The sequence below is a fragment of the Lissotriton vulgaris genome, chromosome 1_1, assembly GCF_964263255.1.
Source record: "Lissotriton vulgaris chromosome 1_1, aLisVul1.2, whole genome shotgun sequence".
Classification (NCBI taxonomy): Eukaryota; Metazoa; Chordata; class Amphibia; order Caudata; family Salamandridae; genus Lissotriton; species Lissotriton vulgaris.
Genome location: NC_141685.1, coordinates 1,298,432,121 through 1,298,453,728, shown reverse-complemented (window position 1 = coordinate 1,298,453,728; position 21,608 = coordinate 1,298,432,121). Strand labels below are relative to the sequence as shown.

At 42.7% G+C, this 21,608-nt stretch overlaps 1 protein-coding gene across 1 annotated transcript in view; it reads right to left on the bottom strand.

Moving 5' to 3' along the window:
* AAAS (aladin WD repeat nucleoporin) overlaps positions 1–21,608 on the bottom strand; it is a 414,919-nt gene that overhangs the window by 52,103 nt on the left and 341,208 nt on the right. The window contains exon 14 of the mRNA XM_086936522.1: positions 17,325–17,392. Within this exon, the coding sequence (XP_086792648.1) occupies positions 17,325–17,392 (68 nt within the window). The remainder of the gene's footprint in view (positions 1–17,324; positions 17,393–21,608) is intronic.

The window sequence follows — 21,608 nt, the reverse complement described above, 5'->3', positions numbered from 1 at the left end:
AGATATTGACAAAAGAAAAACGCTCTTTGAATAGAAACAAGGTCCTAACTATATATATATATATATATATATATATATTCACTGAAAAAACCATAGGTTATAGACCATATATAGTTAGGAATTCGCATTTACAAAACCTTATTTTACTCACACAAAACCATTGAAATTCCATATATAGTTAGTTGCACTAACTATATATCGCGCACCCGCAATCCACTGCTGATGATGTCACATATTACATCATTCATGACATGCTCAGTGACATCACTGATGACATCACTGATGACATCTCAAATGACATCACTGATGACATCTCAAATGACATCACTGATGACATCACTGATGACATCTCATTTGACATTACTGATCACATCACTGATGATATCATTCATGTGATAATACGATGAACCTCTTCAGACTCTAATATAACCTTAGATACAATCAGTGTAAACAGACACTCACAGACTGTCACTCATCCATGGAGTTACTCACACACCTAGTCAGTCAATCAAAGAATCAATCACACCTCCATTTCCTCAACTATACAGTTATACAAACTTTACTTATTCAAACATATACTAACACATATTAACTCTCTTATACAATCCCTGATACAAGTTCACAATGATCCATACAGCCACTCACATATTCACTGGCTCTTATGCACAGTTATTTATATATGTCAACTCTCACATGTACTGTGTTTTACATATGTACTTACTTTGACATGTAGCACTGAGATATCCATTCACTCACCAATACACTCATGCACACAGTCAACCGCCCATACAGCTGTTTCCACATGCACTTTTGAAACCATACATCTAGTGAATCAACTGCTCACACATCTATGCACAGAGTCATACACCTCCCAGCCACCCACACACACACTCAGTATCCCATACAAATACTTGGGCAACCAATCAATAACCCATATAGTTACTCATATAGCTACTTATCAACACATGCAACAGTTTACAGAACAACAGACATAATGATGCACAAATTAAGACAGTTTAGTCACTAACCCATGCACTCAGTGAGACACATTTAATCACTCACTCATACAGTCAGTCATGCACCTACTAAATCCTTCATCCAGACACTTATACATCCACTCATTCTTCAATATGTAAGACATATTTTAACTTTACAGAAACATACAGTCACTGGATGTTGTCATCAGTGATGTCATCAGTGATGTCATTTGAGATGTCATCAGTGATGTCACTGACCATGTCATGAATGATGTAATATGTGACATCATCAGCAGTGGATTGCGGGTGCGCGATATATAGTTAGTGCAACTAACTATATATGGAATTTCAATGGTTTTGTGTGAGTAAAATAAGGTTTTGTAAATGCGAATTCCTAACTATATATGGTCTATAACCTATGGTTTTTTCAGTGAATTTTCAAGGTTTTGTAAATGCTAATTCCTAACTATATATGGTCTATAACCTACGGTTTTTTCAGTGAATTTTCAAGGTTTTGTAAATGCTAATTCCTAACTATATATGGTCTATAGCCTATGGTTTTTTCAGTGAATATATATATATACATACATATATAAACATATATCATCTGTATATCTACATATAAATACAAACATAAATGCATGCATACATATACTTATATGCATTTTAGGGTTGTTAGGGCGTTTTCGTGTGTATTATGTTGCTTTTTTAGGGCTTTTGGGTCAATTAAGTAGGGTTCCCGGAGCCTAGGGCTGAGGGGCCAGTTCAGTTTCGTGCGTATTGGTGTTGGCAAGGTTTTGAGGGATTTTGGCGGTTTTTGGTCGAGATTTGGCCGTTTTATGGCTTTTTTTTGTGTTTGCGGGGGGTGCGTATTCGGGTTGAAATTCGTCCCCGTTCCAGTGGATGGATTGAGCTGATTTTTGGTGAGATGTTAGGGAATCGCTGGAACTAGTGTCCAGCCAAGTTTGAAGCGGATCGGAGCAGTGGAAGTGCTTTAAAGAGCAATTTTTGTGCGGAGTAGCGAATTGTCATGTTATTCAATGGGAGTTTTTGGTGCGCATGGAGAAGGTGAATTTGGGATGTTCCAGTTGCGCTAGAGGGACGGGGCTTGGGTGAGCTGTAGGGAGAGTGGATCGGCAGGTGTGCCGAATTTTTGGGATTTGTTGGTCGAAGGGAAGGGTGTGCTTGGGCAAAGTCGATTTGGTGAAAACGGTGCGTTATTTACATGAAAGTTGAAAAAACACTAATAAAAGCAAAGCTAAAAAGCCACCTCATTACAAACAGAATGGCTTTAACTTAAATGAGGGCGAGATCTATTGCATTTTCAATGCTTGTTTACTTTGGTTCCATCAAGAAGGCATTCAGATGTGTCACACATTTGCCATAAATTCTGAATGTTAGCACTCTAGTTGCACATTAGATCACTGTAGTAAAGCTACTGCTCACCAGGGACGTCTGCTGCTGGTATTCAAAGTGCATGTTTCAGTCTGCATGTCAGAATTTTTTTAATGAAATAGAAGAGGATTTGAGAAGTCACTCAAAATGATCCCTAATTTTTCTTTCTGAAGCACTAATCATACTTTCTATGGCAAAATTAACCCCCTCATGTTGTTCCTTTTTAAATTGAGTGTTTTCAGACTTACCACTTCATTCCAATCAAGATGGCTTCTGGTGTGCCATACTTTTGTCATAAGTAAGACTGTTAGCGCTCTAGTTGTTCTTTAGAACACTCTGGGACATTCTGTCATTGGGCTATACTTGGGGTACATCTGGGTGATATTTGGGCTACATTTAGGCTCTTTTGTCTCTGGTGGCCATCTTGCGAGACTATGTCAGAATTTTTTAATGAAATTGAAGAGGGTTTGAGAAGTCACTCAAAATGTGCCCTAATTTTTCTTTCTGCAGCACTAATCATAATTCATATGGCAAAATATACCCCCTCATTTTGTTCCTTTTTAAATTAAATGTTTTAAGAGTTACCACTTTATTCCAATCAAGATGGCTTCAGGTGTGCCATACCTTTGTAATAAGTAGGACTGTTAGCGCTCTAGTTGTTCTTTAGAACACTCTGGGACATTCTGTCATTGGGCTATACTTGGGCTACATCTGGGTGATATTTGGGCTACATTTGGGCTCTTTTGTCTCTGGTGGCCATTTTGGGAGACTGCATGTCAGAATTTTTTAATGAAATAGAAGAGGATTTGAAAAGTCACTCAAAATGTGCCCTAATTTTTCTTTCTGCAGCACTAATAATACCTTCTATTGCATAATATACCCCCTCATTTTGTTCCTTTTTAAATTAAATGTCTTAAGAGTTACCACTTTATTCCCATCACGATGGCTCCAGGTGTGCTATACCTTTGTAATAAGTAGGACTGTTAGCGCTCTAGTTGTTCTTTAGAACTCTCTGGGACATTCTGTCATTGGGCTATACTTGGGCTACATCTGGGTGATATTTGGGCTACATTTGGGCTCTTTTGTCTCTGGTGGCCATTTTGGGAGACTGCATGTCAGAATGTTTTAATGAAATAGAAAAGGATTTGAGAAGTCACTCAAAATGTGCCCTAATTTTTCATTCTGCAGCACTAATCATACTTTCTATCGCAAAATATACCCCCTCATGTTGTTTCTTTTTAAATTAAATGTTTTAAGAGTTACCACTTTATTCCAATCAAGATGGCTTCAGGTGTGCCATACCTTTGTAATAAGTAGGACTGTTAGCGCTCTAGTTGTTCTTTAGAACACTCTGGGACATTCTGTCATTGGGCTATACTTGGGCTACATCTGGGTGATATTTGGGCTACATTTGGGCTCTTTTGTCTCTGGTGGCCATTTTGGGAGACTGCATGTCAGAATGTTTTAATGAAATAGAAAAGGATTTGAGAAGTCACTCAAAATGTGCCCTAATTTTTCATTCTGCAGCACTAATCATACTTTCTATGGCAAAATATACCCCTTCATGTTGTTTCTTTTTAAATTAAATGTTTTAAGAGTTACCACTTTATTCCAATCAAGATGGCTTCAGGTGTGCCATACCTTTGTAATAAGTAGGACTGTTAGCGCTCCAGTTGTTCTTTAGAACACTCTAGGAGGCTGCAGTAGAACACAAAGGAATCAACTGACAGTCTCTGTCCTTGTTGGATGTACATGTTTTACTGAGAATGTCAGACTTCATTTTCACATGACTGAGAAAGATAATGTGAATTTACAGAAAATATGCTTTCAGTTTAGCTTATAGATCCCCTTCCAAACCACTGTGGGAAAATCATGAGATATTAGTTTTCTTTCAAACAATATTCATGATATCACAGCAGAAGGTTTTTTCACATGGTAAAATCACCTTAGAACCCACCACAATTCCTAAAACGAGTATGGTACCATCAACAAATGATTTATAATGTAACTAAAGTCCTAAAACCCTCTATTAACTACAATGCTTTTTAATGAGGTGCTATCATGTATATTGGTCCCAAGATGGCTGCCAACACTTCTTGGATGAAGTGCTGACAGCCAATCAGATCAGATGTGTGGTTAGGCTCCGCCCAGATATATATATTTTTTTGAACCTAAATTACTCAAAATCCACTGGAGCACATATATTGAGACCTAGCAAAGGCACATCAGGCTAACAGTCCCTACAATTTTGCCAAGTTTCGTGCAAATCCATTCAGCCGTTCGAGCTAAAAGTGAGGCCAACCGCCCTATGGAAATTAACATGGGAAAATGCGTTTTGGGACCCCCCTTTTTTCTCGGCCCCCCTTGATGAAACCCCCCCATATTGTCAGGGGCTGCTCAGAAACAAAATGTTCCATTTTCCTGAAAATTTCAGCCAATTCCGTCCACAAACGCCAAAGTTATTAGACATAGAATTTTCAAAAATCCCATAGAGAAAAAATCCTAACTATATATACCTACTGGCGACCGCCAGTAGGTAATATATATATATATATATATATATGAAACTATAGGCTTCAGGGACGTTATACTTAGCTGTACATTTCACTCGTACAAAACCATAGAAATTCCACCGTTCTAGTTAGTTCAGCAACTATAATTCGCGCCCCCCCCAATGCACTGCTCATGACGACGACACATATTACATTATTCATGGCATGGTCAGTGACATCACTGATGACATCTCAAATGACATCACTGATGACATCATCCAGTGACTGTGTGTTTCTGTAAAGTTTAAATGTTTTATGTATATGCCAAGATGTACTGAAGAATGAGTAGATATATAGTGTCTGGATGTAGGATTTAGGAGGTGTGTGACTGATTGTATAAATGACTGATTAAACATGTCTTACTGAATATAAGGGTTAGTGACTAAACTGTGAATGTCTGTATCAGTCTGTCTGTTGTTGTGTAAGCTGGTACATGGGTTGGTCAGTAGTACATGAGTGTCTATATGGGTTATTTATTGTTTGCCTGAGTATTTGTATGGGTGGGTTGGAGATGAGTGACTGTGCATAGATGTGTGATTAGTTGATTCACTGGGTGTATGGGTTCAAAAGTGCATGTGGAAAAAGCTCCATGTGTGGGTGAGTGTGTGTATGGGTGAGTTGGTGAGTGAATGGATGTCTCAGTGGTATATGTGCAAGTAACTACATATGTAAAAGGCAGTATATGTGAGTGATGACGGTGTATATAAATAACTATATGTGAAAGTGAGTGATTGTGAGAGCGGCTGTATGGGTGAGTGTGTACTTGTATCGGTGATTATATAAGAAAGTGAGTATGCGTTATATGGCGGGGTCGCAGAAAGGGGTCGGAGACTGGATCTGGGTAAATAAGGCTTTATTTTTGTAAAGGTCCTTTTGCGCGTGAAGAAAGTCTTTCACAGGTATGTGCGGCTGGATCCGTTGTAACTGGTGCCCTCTGGAGAGTCTCGGCGATCTTGCTCTTCTCCCTTCGGCAAATGAGTACTGCTCCTCCTCGTTTTCCTTACAGCAGGACATGCAGAAATAAAATATATATATCGTCCATCAGGACACGATTCTCTTATAATGCCCGGGGGGGAACCAGGGAGTGATGGGAGCACGTCTGATTATGTGCATTCACACAGCAAAACTATATACACGATGTGGAAGGGGAGCGGTTTGTGAGGAGAGCTTGATAGGGGTAACGGAAAGGAGGGGGTTGGGAAGACTATGTACAATGGGAACACAGGCACAAGCAGGTCGGGTGAATTATTTTCGAGATGAGTCTCCCTGCCTCCCAACCCAGCCTGACACCCGCTGCCGTACCTGTTTAAGCCACACTCCTCCGGGAGTGTGGCTCGGCGACACGTGGGGGCGTTGGCCTCCTGGCGCTGCAACTCCCTCAGGTGGTTCTCCGCTCGCCTTTCTGCTCTGGTACTCTCCTTCTTCTCCACACTCCGCTAGATCTCCGCTACACACTGCAAAAGTCTCCTGGGTGAGGTCACACCCCGTTCTCTGGACTTCCTTCCTTTTGACCAGTCCAACCGAACGTGCGTCAGCTGGAGGCGTGTCCTCTTCTCCCATATACGCCCAGTTTAAGGAGCCTTCCCACATTTCTTCATCTTGTGTGGTTCATAGTGGGTGCTTGTGTGCACTCTACTCGTTCTGGTTTGGTGGGAGAGAGGGAGGGGTAGCAGAGTCAACAACCCACCATTCAACAGTCGGGGAAACCCCATCCACCCGCCTAGTCTCAGTGTTACATGGTTTCTCCCGATAGGGGAGAAAAGAGGACCTAGATAAATAATCCACATTACAGTTCTCCCTACCTTTTTTGTGCCGGATTTCAAAGGTAAAGGGCTGTAAAAACAGGAACCACCTGAGAACCCTGGGATTCTGGGATTTGTTCTTATACATCCACTGTAGTGGTGAGTGGTCGGTAAAAAGGACAAAGGGCTGGCCTTCTAAATAGTACTTGTGTTTCGCAACAGCCCATTGTGTGGCTAGGCACTCCCTCTCTATGGTAGGGCATTTACCTTCCCTAGGGTGTAGCTTCCTGCTGATGAACAGAATGAGGTGTTCTAGTCCATCGTCACCTAACTGTGATAACACGGCTCCGAGACCCGTGTTTGAGGCGTCAGTGGCTAGTAAGAAAGGTCTAGAGAAATTGGGGGCGATAAGCACCGGACTCGTGGTTATGGAGTTCCTAAACGCCTGTTTCGCCTGCTCAGTGGGGTTTTGTATGTGTGAGATCCGGACATCCTTTTTATGTAGGTCTGTAAGGGGGCTAGCCATTTCCGCAAAGTTAGGCAGAAACCTTCTATAATATCCTATCAACCCCAAGAAGGCCAGCAAGTCCCTTTTGGAGGATGGGAAGGGATGTTTACTATCGCCTTGATTTTTTCTTTTTGCGGGGCTATCACCCAGACTCCTAACGTGAAGCCTAGGTATTTGACCTTGGAAAAAGCTGCCCTTGACTTCTTTGCATTGATATGCAGTCCGGTGGCCCCTAAGGCGGTTAGGATCGACTTGATGTGGTTCAGATTTTCCGATGATGTGGCGCTGAAGATGACTATGTCGTCTAAATATACAGAGCAGAAGGCTGTATATGGTTGAAGAACATCATTCATCAGTCGCTGGAACGTCGCTGGAGCCCGTGGAGGCCGAACGGAAGGACGTTAAATTCAAATAGCCCGTCGTCAGGGGCGAAGGCTGTCTTGCACCTGTCCTCTTCCCTTAGGGGCACTTGCCAATAGCCCTTTGTCAGGTCGTGGTGGTGATGAAATGGGCCTCCCCTATTCGTTCGATCAACTCATCAACCCTGGGTATGGGGTATGCGTCGAAGGAAGATATGGCAGTTAGGGCGCTGAAATCCATACAAAACCAGGTCGTCCCGTCCGTTTTTGGGACCATTACTATCGGCGACGACCAACTGCTCCTTGAGGGGCGTATTACTACTAGCCGCAGCATCTCCTGGATTACTCGTTTTACGCCTGGTCTTCTTGCGGCCGGTATTCTGTAGGGTCTCTGCTTGATACATTTCCCCTCTTCGGTTTCAATTTTATGTTCGACTAAGTTAGTCCTCCCTGGAGTGTCTGAAAATATTCTCGAAAATGGTTGGAGGGATTCGAGCAACTCCTTCTTAATATCTTGAGAGAGGTCTTCGTTCAGAGGGAGTTGTTCCAACGTAGAGGTGTCCGATACTGTGGGTAGACCGAACTGAGAAGGACTTAGGGAGGGGTCACAACCATTTCTTGAGGAGGTTTATATGGAAGTATTATTGACGGGACGGTGAAATTTGTACCCTATATGTGGTATTACCCAATGTTTCTGTGACGGGGTAGGGTCCCAACCATTCGCTCTGGAATTTTCTTGTAGAAGACTGTAACAAAACCAATGCCCAGTCTCCTATGGACAGCTTCCTCCACCTCTTCCCTCGATCATAGTGTTTCTTTTGTCGGTGTTGATTTTTTTCTAAATTGGAATAAGCCAAGTCTCTCAAACTCCCCAGTTTGTTTTTCAACTGTTGCGTATAATCAAGTAGTGATCTCTGTTCGTTCTCATCTTCCCTTTCCCAGGCTTCTTTAGTTATCTTAAGGAGGGATCTGGGCTGCCGTCCATATAGCATCACAAATGCTGAGTATCACATGCTACTTTGGACCTGGGTTCTTAATACATAAAGGGCCATGGGCAGTAGTCGATCCCAGTCCTTGTTTTCCACTGACAACATCTACTTTAGCGTGGTTTTTAGAGTGCGGTTGTATCGTCCACCAGGCCATCGGTCTGTGGATGATAAGCCGATGTACGTATGTGGTGTAGATCCAGAATTTTACAGACTTCTTTCATGAGGCGAGACACGAAAGGCGTCTCCTGGTCGGTTAGGATTTCTTTGGGGAACCCGACCCTCGAGAATAACTCCAAGAGCTTCTCCGCAATGTTCTTGGTGATGGGAGCTCGGAGAGCGTAGGCCTCAGGGAAGCGAGTTGTGTAATCGACTATTACCAGTGCATAGGTGTTCCCTTTTGAAGTGCGAGGAAGAGGCCCTATGATGTCCATTCCCGCCCTCTCAAAGGGATTCCCTATGATGGGGAGGGGATGTAGGGGTATTGCTGGGGGTTTATAGAGGTTTCTTTTTTGGCATATCTCACAGGTTCTACAATACTCATTGGACTCTTTATATATGCCTGGCCAGTAAAACCACTTCAGTGTGTTTTGAGTTGTTTTCTCGGCCCCTGAGTGTCCAGCAGTCAGATGTGTATGAGCATAGAAGAGTATTTGTTCTCTGAAGACCTTAGGTACTATTAATTGGCGAGGTTTGTTGGCCCTCCCTTCTCTATATAGCAAATTGTTCTCTATCAAAAACCTGGGGTAGGAGTGGGAGGGTCATTTCCCATGCATTAAAGAGAGTGGAATCGTTAGCCTGGTCAAATCTAAAGTTGTGGTCTAGTACCCATGGTTCTGAGGTTATTAGGACTGAACGGGGGGTTTTCTTTTCCTTTTCTGCCTCCATCACCTCTGTCTGGAATAAGGACAGGAAATCAGGGTTGTCTACTTCTATGATTAGGTCCTCAGGTAACGACTCTACTGTACCTACCCTCACAGTACATGGAGATCTTTCAACTGGATGGAGGGTTACTTGGGCCATGGGGTAAGGCTTCACGTCGCCTTGAACACATTTTATGTGTACTATTCCGTCGGGGAGTACCTGATGTGGGTGTACCAGCCTCTTTTGTATAACAGATTGCCTTCACCACGAATCTAGCAAAGCTCTTATATTCTTACAGTTAACATTAACACGTACATACATCACAGCCTTTGGGATGTATCCCACCTCCATTGGTTCTTCCACCATTTTTATCCGGGGGCACAGGCGGGCGATGTGGCCCCATTCTCCACATTCAAAACACTGTGGGCCTTTCATTATGGGGAGTTCTGTTTGGAGGGGTCTAGGTTTTGGGTGTTCCTCCCCAGCTTTGAGCTTTTTCTCTGGTTTAGGAATAGGGGTTGTTCTTGTGGTTTTGTCACTGTCCCATGGTAGGGCCCGAGGTTGGGCCCTAGAATAGTTGGCAGCCATTTCGATGGCTTGGGCAGCTGTTAGTCCAGAGTGTTGCTTTAGCCACCTTTGGGTTCCGTACGGGAGAGCCTCCATGAATTGTTCCAAATAGATATTGTTCATTATGTCCTCCTTGCTACTACTTTCTGGTCTTAGCCATTTATCAGCAGCCATCTTCAGCCGAAAGAATAAGGTCTTGGGGTTCTCCCCCTGTATTCCCTTCTCCCTCCTGAACCGGACCCTGTATGCTTCTGCACCAAGTCCTAGATGGTCGAGTATTATTATGTTTATGTCTTGGTAGGGTGTGTTTCCTGTTGCGTTTGCTATTTGGTATGCCGCCTGGGCCTCTCCTGACAACAACGGTGCGAGAAAGAAGCGCCATTTGTCCTCCGGCCATCTGCAGGCCCTAGCTGCCCTTTCAAAATTGGTCAGGAAGGCGTCCGGGTCGTCTCCCGCCACGTATTTCTGAAAAGCGATCCCGGAAGGATGGGGTACGGGGGCCCTTTGTTCTACCACTGGAGTAGCTCCGGGTTCCTGTTTCACTTTTTGCAGTCCCTCGATCTGGGCCGCTATGGTGTTCTTAAACACCTCTCTGTCAGCCTGGGCTGACGACATTTGGCGCTCAATGGCCCACTCCAGTTTCTCCTGCCCCTTGATAAGATGTTGGATGACTTGTTCCATCTTGGGTGACGGGATGGAAGTGGAAGATCCCACTTCTGACACCAGTTGTGGCGGGGTCGGAGACTGGATCTGGGTAAATAAGGCTTTATTTTTGTAAAGGTCCTTTTACTGCGTGAAGAAAGTCTTTCACAGGTATGTGCGGCTGGATCCGTTGTAACTGGTGCCCTCTGGGGAGTCTCAGCATTCTTGCTCTTCTCCCTTCAGCAAATGAGTACTGCTCCTCCTCGGTTTCCTCACCTCAGGACATGCAGAAAGAAAATATATATATCGGACGTCTGGTAACGATTCTCTTCTTATAATGCCCTAGGGGAACCAGAGAGTGATGGAAGCACCGCTGATTACGTGAATTCACACAGTAAAACTATATACACGATGTGGAAGGGGAGCGGTTTGTGAGGAGAGCGTGATAGGGGTAACGGGAAGGAGGGGGTTGGGAAGACTATGTACAATGGAAACACAGGCACAAGCAGGTCGGGTGAGTTATTTTCGAGACGAGTCTCCCTGCCTCCCAACCCAGCCTGACACCTGCTGCTGTAGGTGTTTAAGCCACACTCCTCCTGGAGTGTTGCCCGGCGAATCGTGGGGACGTTGGCCTCCTGGCGCTGCAACTCCATCGGGTGGTTCTCCGCTCGCCTTTCTGCTCCTGTACTCTCCTTCTTCTCCACACTCCACTCGATCTCCGCTACACACTGCAAACTCCTCCTGGGTGACGCCACACCCCGTTCTCTGGACTTCCTCCCATTTGACCAGTCCAACCGAACGTGCGTCAGCTGGGGGCGTGTCCTCTTCTCCCATATACGCCCAGTTAAAGGAGCCTTCCCACATTTCTTCATCTTGTGTGGTCCATAGTGGGTGCTGGTCTGTACTCCACTCGTTCTGGTTTGGTGGGAGAGAGGGAGGGGTAGCAGAGTCAACAACCCACCATTCTGCAGTCGGGGAAACCCCATCCACCCGCCTAGTCTCCGTGTTACACGTTACTATCTGTATGAATTAGTGAGGTGGTGTGTGTATAACTGTATAGGTGAGTAAATGGGAATGTGATTAATTCTTTACATAACTAACTAGGTGTGTGAATAACTCCATAGATGAGTGGCAGTGTGTGAGTGCATAAGATAGTGTTGTATTCATGAGAGACTGTGATATGATAGTGTTGTATTCATGAGTGATTGTATGGGTAAATGAGTGGATGTGTATGCAGACCTAGGAATCAGTGAGTGCGTATGTAGAAACTGGTATTGGTGTCTTGATGGTTTCCAAAATGGTAGTCTATATTTTACAGTGGGTGTATCAAAGGTTATATTGGAGTGTGAGGAGGTGCATCAGATTTTCATGTGGATGATGTCATCAGTGATGTCACTGACCATGCCATGAATGATGTAATATGTGACGTCATGAGCAGTGCATTGCGGGTTATAGTTAGGTGAACTAAATATAACGGTGTAATTTCTATGGTTTTGTACGAGTGAAAAGTCCAGCTAACTAGAACGTCCCTGAAACCTATGTTTTTTTCAGTGAATTTCGAAGGTTTTTTAAATGCTAATTTTTAACTATAACGTCTGTAAAACCTATGTTTTTTTTCAGTGAATTACAAAGGTTATATAAATGCAAATTTCTAACTACAATGTCCCTGAAACCTATATTGTTTTTACGTACATTTTAAAAAGACGTGCACACTTTCTGTAGTGAAAAACTAACTGCAACAGCAGGCTGTTATAAGGTATAATTTACCAATGTTTAAAACTTAATTAGCAGTAATTAACATATGAGTGTGGAAAAAGTGTGACGCAGCAGCTATGATACCTGAATTCGAACAACACCGTTCACAGTTTGATTCCCGGCTCCAGCAGCACGTTAGCCCACCACTATGTCACTATGGGCAACACCTTGCTCAATCTTCCCAACGCCCTGAGCGCCGGCACACCTTTCCGGGGGTGCCTTTACGCTTTACAAATGCTGGCATTTTTTTTTATTTAAAAACATAGTGAGGAGAAATATTAGCACATACTTTTTATCTTACAAACATAAAGCCTTATTTACCCAGATCCAGTCTCCGACCCCGCCACAACTGGTGTCATAAGTGGGATCTAAACGATATTTTTTTGTATATCTTCTATTTAGAATTACAGCAATTAATAGATGTTTTTAGTCACGAGAAAGGAAATGACACGGTTTGCCGGGTACCAGTTTTTAAGCTCTCCAAAGTATGTACATATTAAGGAACAAAAGTGAAACCTTTACCGCTTCACATTTTGTAACTTTTCTCAATACGTGCACAAGTGAAACAGTGAAAACTGGAGCATATGTGAACTGTAAAATGTGACATCTAAATGGGCGGAGCCACATCTTCCTTCCATAGACTACTCAATAACTGAAAAGTATATAAACCACATCTGTTATTCGATTAGTTTAGTTTTTGCGAGTTATTTTCGCGTGTCCATTCTGTGATGCAGGTTCCCTTTTCTAACGTTGGATTCTTCTTTTGCGACAACAAAACATATTATGGAGTTGTAAGTTGTTTGATTATGGCATAGTAGATATATATAAAACGTAGCTATTTGTGAATATTTAAAGATTTGTATTACGAAAAAAGTGTTATTTGATGTTTTTCCCATTTATATGTAACGTCACCAGGTGGTATTGAGAAACACCCAGAATAGAGGAAACACTGTTCCTTTTCTGGCTCCTTTGAGGTTATATACTGTGACTATGCACATTGTAATAATCAGAGTATAGCGAACTTCTGAGGTGTTTGTGACCCATCGATGCGAAGACTAAACATTCATATGTTACATGAACAGCTTATTTTTCTTACTCTGTTTCCCCCCTTTGGTCATATACTGTAAATCTGTATATTATAAGATTCACAGTCATTATGATCTGAGAGGAGTTTATGAGCTGTCGGCGTGAAGACAAAAGATCGCGAAGTTGCGTAAAAAAAAGCTTTCAACATAATCACAACTGAAAAATATTTCGTTATTGATCTTGTTTTGTGTAATTGACTTTATTTTCCTTTTCTGTTTTTTGTGTGACATCACGGAAACTCTCTATATTGTAATAGAGTATCATATTTTCACATAATAGGAATTGGAGATTTGTCGCCGCCAGGAGTAAACCCTCTCAAATACAGCTTACTGACCTTTATAACTTACTTGATCAGATATCTTTACAGTGAGAATATTTTTCGAAATTGCAGTTTAAAAAAAGATTATTTACATAGATACTTTTTTACTAAATGCCTTTGATGAACCCTACATTTCTTAATTAATATTTTCGTATTTCTTTTTCTTTGTTGTGGTTCCTATTATCGTTCTCCCTATACAGTATATAGGAAAAGTATTGTATATATTACTACTTTTCTATATATTGTTAATGGAGAACATAATCGATTTCCAAAGCAGTGAGCGACCTCTAAGCACTACGACAAAACTTTCCCGACTTCTACAGAATAGAAACTGCAATTTTTGTTGTTGTTTTTGTCCTCCTTATCCTTTTTTTTTCCTGTGCAATACTATAAAGTCACTGTGTATATTTTAATACTATGAAATTATAGTACTTCAGAGGAGTTGGAGATCTATCTCTGTGACATACATTTACTAGTTATTTCCGTTGATAACTTACTACATCACAGTTTGTAACACTGCAAATATTTTATAAAATAGTAGTCTTTTAAAACAACCTGTATACATAGTGCTTTATTTAATGTTTTGATGACGAGTACATTTTTAGGTAATATGACATCATTTATTTTAAATGTTTTTTACTTGTTATTGTTCTTCTGACCTGAGATGAAGTAGGACGGGAGCTTTTCTTGTAGCAGTTCTTTTCTACTTTATCTAAAAGTAACCGATGCCCACTTCTATTAACAAAAATATGGGGCAACACTTTTACAAACTATAGGCGACAAAAAAAAGGAGGGTGTGGCCACGCTTAAGGGATATTTTATGAATTGCGTTTTTATTTGTCACCCCTCGGATATATACAGCTACACTTTCTTAAGAAAGTAGATTTGTGATTGCTTAATAAAAACTGTTTCAAACCTAGACTTAATTTTTTGCAGCGCAACCACACCTACTATTTTGCTGTAAGGAAATAGCACTACCAGCGACAGAAGTAAGCAACGCACTATAACTATACATTATAAGTAAACATTTCTCCCGAGAAGTAGGTTACTCAGAACCTTATTTAAATGAAGACCGCAACAGCGTGCTTTATTTTCAACCCCCTCCTCCATATTATAATATTAGCTCCAAAGATGTAGCACTCCCCGTCAGAAAAGTAACCACCACATTATAAGTAAATACTGCTCCTGTGAAGTATCCCACCCGCTGACTTAATAAAAAGAAGACCGCAACACACTGTTATTTTTCCGACATGATTTGTAGGCCCCACACCAATTATATAAATGACCCTTAAAATATATATTTTTTTAAATTCACAGTCCCTGTCCACCACCTTGTGACCACTGTACAGAGTTAACTGTGTTCCTACACTCCCCATTACTACTTTGTTTTCCCGTACTCCTTTGAAGTGCATCACAAAATGGCTGACAACAGTGAACCGTTCCCACCCAATAACGAGCAAACTTGTACTTGGAACACTTTAGTCAATAAAATGTCCATGATGTTCCGCAGAAGGGGAGGGAATGGCTGTCAGCAATTCTACTTTTAGTGCTTCACAGCCAATGAACATTAAGCTTGGCAAGGTCCCGCTTGGAACACGTTACCCAATGACATGTCCCTAATACTCCGCGGAGGGGAAAGGAATCGCTGACAACACTTCTACTTTCAATAGTTTACAGCCAATCAACATTAAGCTTGGGAAAGTCCTCCTTGGAACACGTCAGCCAATCAGATGTCCCTCCTACTCCGCGGAGGGGAAGTGAATGGCTGCCAACACTTCTACTTTCAATAGTTCGGAACCAATCAACATTAAGCTCTGGAAGCTCCTCCTTAGAACACGTCAGCCAATCTGATGTCCCTCCTACTCTGTGGAGGAGAAAGCAATAGCTAGCAACACTTCTACTTTCAATGGTTCGCAACCAAAGAACATTATGCTCTGGAAGGTCCTACTTAGAACATGTGAGCCAATCAGAGGTCCTTGCTACTCTGCGAAGGGGAAGTGAACCGCTAGGAACACTTCTACTTTCAATGGTTCGCAGCCAATTAACATTAAGCTTGTTGTTGCAAGACCTCAGCCAATTAAACTTTAATTTTGGTCCGTGCATAGATACAGAACACACCTCCCACATATGATTACATTTCCTGTAACAAATTATCTGAGGTAAAAGCGAACACTGCATTATAAGTAAACATTATTTCGCATTATATTAAAGGAAGGCCGCAATACGGCGCATTGTTGTTTTCCCGATATCATTTCTACAGCCTACTGAATCACCCTCCCAACATGAGTAAAGCCTCAGGGATGGGGAGTCCCACCGGACCCCGGTAATATTTTTTAAGAAATGCCCCCGGGACCTAGCACACCCAGGGGCCTCATTAAAATAAAACGTGAGAACTCGCGACCCCAGCGCGAATAGCTCCGATTTTTGGTTTTTTTTAATGCTATTTTTGCTCAGGGGGTCCTTCTGAGACCCCCCTGAGCATGCCTAGTGGGTCAGGGTGTTTCTACCCTACCCCCTGTTTTATACCTTTGTTGCTCTGTTTTCTGCTGACTCGCTTCTACAGAGCCACAAGATTGCTGCCAACACTTCCTGGTTTGGAGTGCTGGCAGCCAATCACAGTGAAGGTTGTGAATGGGACTTGGGCTATGCCCTGATATCGAAACTTTTCTAATTTCTCAGCAACTACTAAACGGATTTACAACATTTAATAAAAGGTAGCTTTCTGACCCACACACTACCTTTGTGCCAAATTTGGAGTAATTCAGCTCAGTAGTTTCAGCTGTAGCCTTGCACAAAGGTTCTTACGGGAAATTGGATTTTTCACTCTTATTTTTTGAATTTCTCAAAACTACTGAACGGATTTACACCATTTAAAAAAAAAAAAGGGTCGCTTTCTGAACAAAGCACTACCTTTCTGCCAAATTTGGGGTAATTGCGTTCAGCAGGTCGGGATGTAGTTTGTCGCAAATTTCCTATGGAAATTAACATGGGGAAAACGCGTTTTGGGCCCCCCATTTTTTTCTCAGGCCCCCTTGATGAATCACACTCAAACTTTCAGGATAGGAGTTGACCTGGATAGACTTTTGTTTTGGAGAATTTCGCAAAGATTTGTCAAACAATGGCAAAGTTATTTGCAAATCAAAAAAAAAAATTCCTATGGAAACTAGGTTGTAACTATAACTACCTACTTGCGACCGCCAGTAGGTTATATATCTGTAGACAGATAGATAGATTTAGTTCAGGCACAAGAAGATTGCACTCAGGGTCAAGTTTTACCGAGAATTTTTCCCAGCTTTCCCAGCAATGCATTCTGACCTGAGCAGGTCTTCGTCATGGCCACATTAGAAAATTGTACCCCATCAGCCACAGAAATAACATTTAAGAGGATAAACAGAGAAAAAATACTTATATATATATATATATGTACACACACACATATATGTCTAAAGAGAGCAAAAGAGACATTGAAGAAAAAAAAAACCCATGTGGAAGCGGTTGTCCCTGTGCTGCCCATTTGCTTTCCATTCTATAGCCAAGGTGGCAAAAAGGGTCTCGCTGTGCTCCCTCCTTACCTTTAATGATGACAGCTAGCCGTTCACCAGTGGGATCCCAGGACATCGAGTGCACTTCTCCGCCGACTCTGAAACACAGGAAGAGCCCGGGTTGAGCTACAAAGCACAGCTATTCACCTCCCAAAAACACCTCAGACACAATTTCAATCCAAAACAAGCTTTACAACCAACCACTACGTCTGAAATCACAATTCATGGATTAGAGTACAATTGTTTCATTCACTCATGCAGATATGATCACCCGCTTGCAAAAACAATCCACAGAAACTTTCACAACACTTGTGTGTAACTCACAGTAAGTAATCATTTCAGCTTACATGAAACCACAATTTCTAATTTCTGCACTGTTGAATCTTTATTATTAATTTTACGCATCAAATTCTTGCACCTTAGGGCAAGACATTGGAATCCTCTATTTTAAAGAGAAAAATCTGCTTACAAAATAAATATTTGAATATTCCAATTCAAAATTCACCACATCCATTTCAGCTTCATTTAGAAATTTAAAAATATCAACTGGGTGTGAAGAATGTGTTTTATCCTCCATTTTGAAAGGAAATGAGAATCGAGAAGTAGAAGCTTCATTAAAGCAGTCCTGTGTTGTCATTTAACATCAGCAAACTTCTCCACTATTCCAAATAGAAAACACTGACAGAGAGCCTCTGTTCACTTTAAGTCTGGCTTGACAGTGCAGATGCAGGTACATCTTATACGAGCAACAGAAAAAAAGCTTTCTAAAGTACTACTGAGAGACAGGCTTCAGCTCAACCCACATGTTGGTTTCTTTAGTACTGTGATACGGGGTTACGCACAATTTTGATGGCCAGATGGGATATAAGACATAAAAAAAAAAAAGAAGATCTGACCACCTTATTTTGGTTCCTGCTATTTATTTCAGTAGATGAAGGCCCAATGCAAATGTTTCTTTCTCTTGGTCCAGGCTATTTCTTTGCCATTATTTTAACAATTTTCGCACGTTTTTCATAACATTTAAATGCTTGCCTAAACATGGAACGATACACTTAATAGTCAAAACAAATCGAAACATAATATGAAAACAATTATTTCTGAAGCTTAACGATAAGTACATGAGTCACATGTTACACCTTTACTATCAGAAAAGATTGTCAACAAGTGCAAGAGTCACATTAATATAAGTGTATTAATCACATTACACCTACAATTTGCCAAGATCCATATCTTACAGGAACTCTATTTTTAACAACTATTTGATTAACTTTTTTTTAGAGTTCCTAAAACCATGGGGCTAAACTCAAGGTCTTTACAGGAACTCTATTTTTAACAACTATTTGATTAACTTTTTTTTTAGAGTTCCTAAAACCATGGGGCTAAGCTCAAGGTCTTTGTGGGATATCATTTTAGTTCATTATCCCTATCTTGCCTTTGGCCCACATTTCATGTACGTCCCTCATGGAACCTTTTATAGAAAAGTGCCAATGCGTTTCAAATCCCTGTATTATCAAGGGATTATCTTCAAGGCAAATTGACTCGGTGTAATCTGGACCGCCACTTGTTGGTGTACCTCAGAGCTTCTTCTGCTTTGGGTATTTGAAGTTTTGTTTGGTTACTCGAGCTGCAGGGACTCCGTGCTTTTCACTGCGTCTTGTGCTCTCTTTCTATTTCCGGCAACGCGCTGTGTATGCCTTCATCGCTTCTACCGTTTTTTCACGGTGCTTCACTGTTGCGATATTTTGATTCTTGTTGCAACGCGATGAATAAACGATGAATTTACGGTGTCTGTTTTGCTTTGCTATCTGTAATTCTGTATACATTTACAATGTTATGACCATATACCCGATGGCTCCCTTGCGGGAAAGCTTACACACAATATAGTAGGCCTGTATGACAAGCCTGTGATAAAGAATATAGGCCTGAAAGGTTTTCTGGTACCACGTTATGTTCCAAGTTAAAGGTCTGATCTGTTTATTATGAAAAATATGTCAAAGGCAGGGGGCACGATTAATTTATTGCGCAAAGCATCCTTTAAAGCGAATAGGCCTTAAACAGGGGATTGTTACAACACTGTTAGAGAATGTAGATAGGTATTTGTTTTAATTAAATCTCACAGATTACCTTTGCAGATTAGGACAGTGGTGTTGACTACCACTTTGAACAAACCATGGGGCTATTTTCAATGTAATCATTCTTTCTTTAATCTCTTTGGGCCACTTACTTATTGCTCATTTCATCTGCAGTGGGCCACATCTCGAGAGGCCCCCAGCTATAAATGTTACCACTAATTAATAGTATTGCCCATAGTGTATCATTCTTTCATTATTTCATAATGGCCAACATGGTTGCTCTAACCATAGCAGACATGCTAGCATTTTAAAAACAAAAAAACGGCGTAAAGTACCACGGCAAGGTAGGCACCTGCTGTACGAGTTACTTACCTTCGGTAACGATGTAACAGGTAGAGACAATTCTAGCCGCAGATTCCTTCAGGTAGAATTATCCCCAGGCGTGAGACTAGATCCGGAAACTTTTGCCACAGCAGCCCTGTGCGCCTTGGGCGGGGCGTCACCACGCGACTCCGCCCAGGCGTCGTCCACGTACGTGACGTCAGCGAGGTCACATAAGACCCACCCCGGCACGCCTAAGTCAGTTTTCTTCGGAGAACTTTTCTGCACCACAACGCGGAGCCACCAGACAAAAAACTGAGGGAGCATGGGAACAGTGTGCAAAAGATTAGAAAAAAGAGACAAACGACACTATAAGGAACAGTGCAACACTGCAGTGTCCAAAGGCAGGGGTAGAAGAAAGAACAGAGAAGAGCCCTGAGCAGCCACCCTGCCAGTATGTAGAAAGACTTGCCCCTCCCCTCCTCCGTGTCCCGGAGGCAAGGAACATGCCGAAGGCATGACCCATGTAGCAGGCCTACCTCCCCCAGCCAGAACAAGGAAGGGAGAGCCAGTCCCAAGACAGACAGGAACAACAAACCTCCAAGCCACCCAGCATAGAGGGCAACCACCCCCCAAGGAACAAGGGCAAGGCCTGGCCATATGACCCCCATTCGGAGGTTAGCAGAGGGGCCAGGACCCTCAGCAGCAAGAGGAAGGGAGGAGAGGACAGAGATTGAAGGCAAACCCCCCCTCCAAACCTGGAGTAGTCAGAGCAGCGGGGCACAAGAGCACCGTAACCCCATCCTCCCAGGAACCAAGAGGAGGAACAAACCTCAATCAGACGGAGCCACCCGTTAAGAGCAAAGAAGGTACTCACAGGAGACACAGCCCCCCACCGGGAGGCGAGTAACGAAGACCAACCCAAGTGTCCTCGCAGAACGGGGAGGAACGGCAGGCCGTGAAGGAATCTGCAGCTAGAATCATCTCTACCAGATACATTGTTACAGAAGGTAAGTAACTCGTACATCTGATATAGACTACTAGTTGCAGATTCCTTCACGTAGAATAGATACCCTAGCAATACCCACAGGGAAGGAGGGTCTGCAAAAGGACCCCACCAGCCTGGAAAGAACAGAAGGTCCCACAGGGATCTGCGGGCCAGAAGTGAAAACTTCATCTCTGCCAGGCAAGAGGTACTCCCACAACGAGAACACCACCAACCCCAGAGGGTGTAGGCGAAAGAGGAAGACCGAAGAGGCCCGGACCCTCACAGCAGAAGAACCAAGAGCAAGGCTAGAAAGGCTGAAGCACCTCACTCCCTTACAAGGCAACAGAGCCTCCATCCAATGCCAAGACAGGAAGAGGAGGAAGCCCAGAGGGTCCAAGGAAATGAGGGAAAAGAAGGTGAGCCCCCTCCAGATGGAAGGCAAAAGGCCAGTTAGAACAGCGCCAACAGGCAGAAGCTGCCAGAATCAAGAAGAACAGCCGGGGGCTCCAGAAAGACCGGGCAGTCGACGCCTGACAAGGGAGCACTCAGAATCACTCCAGGACTCAGGACAGGGGCCGGAATGGGAGAAAATGCCCGGCCACACCACTACGAGGGGCCGCGCGTATGACCTCAGAAGCAAAGCAACATACAGAAATGCCATGGAGAACCGGCACCAGACAGCGAACAGAACTCCCAAGCAGAGCGCAAGCTATATAACAGCTACGACTACCCCATATAGGGTATGTTAAGTCTCAAGGCATGGGAACCCTCTTTAGAAGAATTTCTTCAGCAGAGGAAAAAACAAAAGGGGCACGGGGAAAAATACCCCCGCAGAAGGCTTGACAAGCAGCCCAAGCAAGCAGAAGGCCTAATCTCAGGGTCAAGTGTGCGCAACAACTCCAGCAAAACACGTACACACATGGCCGTCCAGCA